Raw genomic sequence first — 5,841 nt, 5'->3', positions numbered from 1 at the left:
CTGTCACACCTCAGACTGCACCCCAAACTGCCCTCCGTCACACTCACAGTGCGTGAAGAGGAAGATCAGGACAGCACCAGGCCAGACGGAGTGTCCCCCTCCTGTCTGAAAGCCTGTGCTGGTCAGCTGGCTCCAGTCTGCACCAGGACCTTGAACAGGTCCCTGGAGCAATGTGAAGTCCCCTCTACCTTCAGACGTTCCACAATCATACCGGTTCCCAAGAAACCCTCCATCACAGGACTGAACGACTACAGACCAGTGGCTCTGACATCTGTGGTCCTGAAGTCGTTGGACAGACTGGTGCTGAGCCACCTGAGGTCCATGGTGGGTCCTCTGCTGGACCCCCTGCAGTTTGCCTGTCGGGCAAACAGGTCAGCGGATGATCCAGTCAATCTGGGGCTGCACTACATCCTGCAACATCTTGATGGTCCTGGGAGTTACGCAAGGATCCTGCTCATGGACTTCAGCTCAGCTTTCAGCACCATCATCCCTGGAATCCTCTCCACCAAACTCTCCCTCCTCAATGTGTCTCCATCCATCTGTCAGTGGATCACCGGCTTCCTTTTCAAACAGTGCAAAAGGAGATGGAATAAATAAGAAAACAATAATACTGTATACGTACATGTATATATACAAGGTGCAAAGTGACCGGTTGGACTGTATATTGCAGGGGTGTCAAATGTACGGCCCGCGGGCCGGATCAGGCCCGCGGACGGGTTTGATCTGGCCCGCGAGATGATTTTGGAAAGTATAAAAGTGAGCTGCAAATTTTTCCATGAAACAAACCACTGTTCTAAATGTGTCCACTGGATGTCGCAATAGCAATTTTGTTAAGCAAGCAAAACTCTTTACCGCGGCTTAGCAAGTACAGCTAATCTGGAGCTACCTCGTGTTGTACCTGCGCTTTTACATCTTCTACTTTGGACATATCGTACTTTGGCACCCTCAATACCCCAAGATGTCTCTGTCAAAAAAGAGAAAAGTGGACGCAGAGTGTTCCAGGAAAGATGGTCATCCTTCTATTTGTTCACTGAAGTGAATGGGAAAGCTGTGTGTTTGGTGTGTTCACAGCATGTTTCAGTGTTGAAAGAATACAGCCTTTGTCGCCACTATGAGACTCTTCATGCCAACAAATACAACAACCTTCAAGGACAACAGAGAAGAGAGAAGGTGGATGAATTGTTGGCGGTTGTGAAGAAACAGCAGTTCACTCATAGCTGAGAAGTCAGTGACGCTGCAGTGAAAGCTAGCTACCTGATTGCTAATGAAACTGCAGTTGCTTCAAAACCATTCAGTGAAGGTGAATTTGTGAAAACATGCATGCTGAAGGCTGCGGAGATTTTGTGCCCTGAAACGCGCCAGGCTTTTGCAAATATCAGCCTGACAAGAAACACAATTGCAGACAGGATTTCTGAGCTTTCGGCGGATTTGGAAAACCAGTTGAAGCGCAAAGTTAAAGTCATTCATTGCGTTTTCAGTTGCAATCGATGAAAGCACGGACATTACTGATGTTGCGCAGCTGGTCATATTCATCCGCAGAGTTGATGACACTTTGACCGCCACCGAGGTATTCGTGGAATTGGTGACGGACACCACAACAGCAGCTGATATTTTCACTGCGCTCGTCGACGCGCTGGACAGGCTCGGCGTGGACTGGTCCCGCGCTGTCAGCCTGGCTACAGATGGTGCGCCCTCAATGATCGGGAGAACGGCAGGTGTTGTGACAAAGTTCAGAGAAAAAGTGCAGACTGCAAATGGAGGACGGGATTTTTGGACTTTTCACTGTATTGTGCATCAGGAGGCATTAAAGATGGACAACGTCATGAAGGTGGTCGTCCAAACTGTTAATTTCCTCCGATCCAGAGGCCTGAATCACCGTCAGTTTGACAACCTTCTCAGAGAGAAACACCACAACTATGGCCTGCCGTACCACTCCGAGGTAAGATGGTTAAGCTGAGGTGCTGTGCTGAGGCGTTTCTTTGATCTTCTTGAGGAAATTGAACAGTTTACGGCAGAAAAGGGCAAACCAGTGTTAGAATTTCAGTCCACAGAATGGATGCAGGACCTTGTATTTATGGTTGATGTTACAGAGCACCCGAATAACTTGAACAACATGCTGCAAGGGCGCAATAAAGTTATCACACAGTGTTATGACAGCGCATGTGCGTTCAAGCTGAAGCTGTCATTGTGGGAGACCCATTGCAGCTGGTGATGCAGCTCACTTTCCTTGCCTTAAAGGTGTGTGCGCGACCCAACATGCCGCAGACATGAAGCGGTTCAAAGACAAAATAACGGGACTATTGCGGGAGTTTGAGCAACGCTTTCAGATTTTTGGTGAACTAGAGAAAGACTTCAAAGTTTTTTGCTCGCCATTCACCGTGAATGCTCCTGATCTGCCCGTCAACATCCAACATTCTGTCACGAGCATCAACGCTGCGCTCAAGACTCACGCACAACCACCTGAATAACATCCTGAAACTGGCTGCCACTCAGGATTCAATTCAATTCGCAATTTATTGTCCTTGCACATGTCACAAGTACAGAGCAACGAGAAGAACAGTTTGCATCCCATCCAATAAACATATAAAGACAGTAACACCAGGGGGAGACAGGAGGGGAGAACTGTCGTGTCGCCCAGCCTGAGCAGGGTCACCTCATAGGATAGGAAAAGGGAAGACAAGAGGGAAGATGAGGGGAATAAAGGCAATTCCCAAACTGGGCTCCTCTGGGGGGGGCACAGTGTGGGATTAGGAAAAACCACCTCAGCACATCAGCAGCATGATGAAACATCACAACAAGACTCAAGACTTGCACATGTGGGAGGGGGAGGGTGTTGGGGAGGGGAGGTGTCACAGCTCAGACACAGGTGTGACACCTGATGTTGATGCACTTGTGAAAGCTAAAAGATGGCCGGCTTCAGGAGTAAAATAATCAGTGGGTAACCCCACTTAAAATGTTGCATGACTCACTGCACCCTGATATAGTTCCATGAAAACGATTGTCTTCTGTGGAAATTTAAAGAAAGTGAACAGTGTGTGATTTACTGCAATCTGTGTCACTTCAGTTTGTAAGTTTGGTTTGTTGAAATTGTTCATGCATTGCACAGCTTTTATTTCTCTATCAGTAGTGTAGCCTTCAAGGCAGGAAGTAAATCAACCCTCTTGAATAGTTTCTACCTCGGTTTGTATGGTTTGTTGAGTTAGCACAGGATAATTTGTGGAAATGACAAATGAGGTATTTAATACCTAGAAGAGTTGTTTTATGTATGTATTATTTATTTTGTATTTTGTTCAATCCCAGATAGGCTGTGACTCTGAGACAGTTTAAGTTCCAGTCACTGACGCACTGAGTTCTTCAAACTGCACCAATTTTTTCCTCAGAATTTTCAACTAACTTGAAGTGTTTTGTCAAGAGGATTATTTGTGATGCGTACATTTTCTGATTGTGCTTGTACTATTTTGGACCAAATAAAAACAAAGAAAACAACCTGAAGTTGTTTTTAACTTATTGTGCCATGGTGTTACCGGTCTTTACCTGAGCTAAAGTGAGTTTGACAGCCCTGGTCTATTGAGTCTGTTGTTTCAGGTCCAGCAGGCGGACAGCTTGAGGGAAGAAGCTCCTCCTCATCCTCTCTGTGTTTGCCTTCAGGCAGCAGCAGAGAGAACAGTCTGTGGCTGGGCTCGGTGGCTCTTTGGCAAGATGTACAGATGATGGCTCAAACAAAATAAAGTATGAAACAATATAATTCAAATAAAACTCATAAAATACAAAACAACTAGATAAAAATATAAACAGTAAAATAAAGTAAAATTAAAATAAAGCTAATTTAAATAATGAACAATAAATAAAGATAATTTCAATATAGACTCAAGATTCAAGGTCTTTATTGGTGTTATAACGCAGTGAAATGCTTCCACACGAAACAATATTAAGAGATTAATAAAAATAAGAATAAACACTCATATAGGGAGAGAAAGAAAAAGGGGATAAAAAAAAATAAGCAAAATAAATAAATCAATAAAGCGATAGAAATAAGATAAGGACTAAAATTAAACTGAAACAAAGTCGAATATATATTTTTAAAAGTCTCTGTAACTAGTCAAATAAAACGATTTGTTTTACAGTGAAATGAACTCGTCGCTGTGTTTCCTGTAGCGGCCACGTGGCGGCAGCACCTCTTCTTCTGTGCCTTCTCTTCTTCTTCGTCTGCTGTTTCTTCTTCTTCTGCCCCGGAGGCGGAAGTTCCTTCCTTTCTTGTTTCTGCCCGCTAAAGAGACGCTCACAGGTGAGTCCGCTCGGAGTTCCATCCGCTTCTAATCTATCCTCCAGGTGACCATCCGCTCTTCTTACCTGCGTGTCGCGGCTCTACGAGGCCGTTTCACTCCGGTAAGGTCTGAAGTGTTCCTCCGTTCCAACGTTTTGTCGGTTTTTAGACGTTTTTCTCCGCCTCGGTCCGCCGCCATCTTAGCTCCGAGCGAAGAGTCCAGGACGCTAAAGCGGTCCAACTGCAGCTGAAGTGGTTCCATCGCGTCCCTCAGGTGTGTTTCAGGTTGTGTCCAGTCTGCGTGGAGCTGCAGGTAAAAGCTGTTTCAGGAGGAGCCGCGGTGCTCCGTAGAAGCTAACGGGCTAGCGTTAGCATCCTGCTAGCTGTCCCTGAGCGACACGTTTTAAGTCCTCCGGGTCGTGATCACAGTCAGAGTCAGTTCAGATTCCCCACACCGACCCTGAAACTCGCCTCTTACCGGCTCTCACGTGCTCACACCGGGGTCCGTCCGTGTTGATGCGCGAGCCGCCATGTGACCGGCCAAACCGCACGGTTCCATTATCGGACAGCCGGCACGTTTCTGCTCATGACGAAGCGCGCGGAGCTGTTGAGAGCCGACCAGCTCCACAGATCCAGAGTGGGAGTATCGGTTAAGACCAGAAGCTGGATGTGAGGAAGTCTGTGAGCTCCAGAGGCTCCAGCAGGCACAATCCATCATGTGTTCAGAAGGTCTTCACTGGTGGAGGCTGCAGCAGGGGTTCCTGCTGGAGTCTCTTCTGGATGAAAGGAGACCAAGTGGATCCGAGTTCTGTTAAGTCCACAGATCTTCATTTTACTGGAGGAGGAACAGAACCAGAATATGTTCCTGTAGACCACATCATTCAGACGTGATGTTTTGTTTCCGTTATAACAAGTTCAGAACCAGCCCGTCTATGGTCCAGCTAGGTTTGGAGCTGGAGGCAGAACAGGAACCAGATGTTGGTTTGATCACACAGACAGTGAATAGTTTGGTGTAGAACCTCTGCAGACGTTCAGCATCGTGGTCTTTTCTTTCTGTGAGTGTTGTTCCTGATGTGTGAGCCGAGCGGCGCTCTAACCGTCTTGTGCCTGCAGCAGAAGATGGCTCCTCGCAAAGGGAAGGAGAAGAAGGAGGAGCAGGTGATCAGCCTGGGCCCTCAGGTGGCCGAAGGAGAGAACGTCTTCGGAGTCTGCCACATCTTCGCCTCCTTCAACGACACCTTCGTCCACGTCACCGACCTGTCCGGGAAGTAAGTCACCGCCCAGCCGCACGCTCCCCCCGCCCGCCGCTCTCTGATTGGTCTAACCGCTGTCTGTTTCCAGGGAGACCATCTGCCGCGTGACCGGCGGGATGAAGGTGAAGGCGGACAGGGACGAGTCGTCCCCGTACGCCGCCATGTTGGCCGCTCAGGACGTCGCTCAGCGCTGCAAAGAGCTCGGAATCACGGCGCTGCACATCAAGCTGAGAGCCACCGGAGGCAACAGGTACCGTCTGCTCACCTGTCTGTCTGTCTGCTCACCTGTCTGTCTGTCTGTCTGCTCACCTGTCTGTCTGTCTG

The 5,841-nt window shown here is 47.9% G+C and overlaps 1 protein-coding gene across 2 annotated transcripts in view; it reads left to right on the top strand.

The window, feature by feature from the left end:
* The first annotated feature begins 4,242 nt into the window (after positions 1–4,242).
* rps14 (ribosomal protein S14) overlaps positions 4,243–5,841 on the top strand; it is a 3,938-nt gene continuing 2,339 nt past the window's right edge. The window contains exons 1-3 of one of the 2 annotated variants that reach the window (XM_008301988.1): positions 4,243–4,285; positions 5,381–5,532; positions 5,606–5,767. In XM_008301988.1, coding sequence (XP_008300210.1) covers positions 5,384–5,532; positions 5,606–5,767 — 311 coding nt within the window. In that variant the 5' untranslated portion in view covers positions 4,243–4,285; positions 5,381–5,383. Of the gene's footprint in view, positions 4,286–5,377; positions 5,533–5,605; positions 5,768–5,841 lie in introns of both variants that reach the window. The other variant, XM_008301987.1, reaches the window with a different exon arrangement.

The sequence above is a fragment of the Stegastes partitus genome, unplaced genomic scaffold (assembly GCF_000690725.1).
Source record: "Stegastes partitus isolate 25-593 unplaced genomic scaffold, Stegastes_partitus-1.0.2 Scaffold1744, whole genome shotgun sequence".
Classification (NCBI taxonomy): Eukaryota; Metazoa; Chordata; class Actinopteri; family Pomacentridae; genus Stegastes; species Stegastes partitus.
This window is presented reverse-complemented; position numbering and strand designations above follow the sequence as displayed.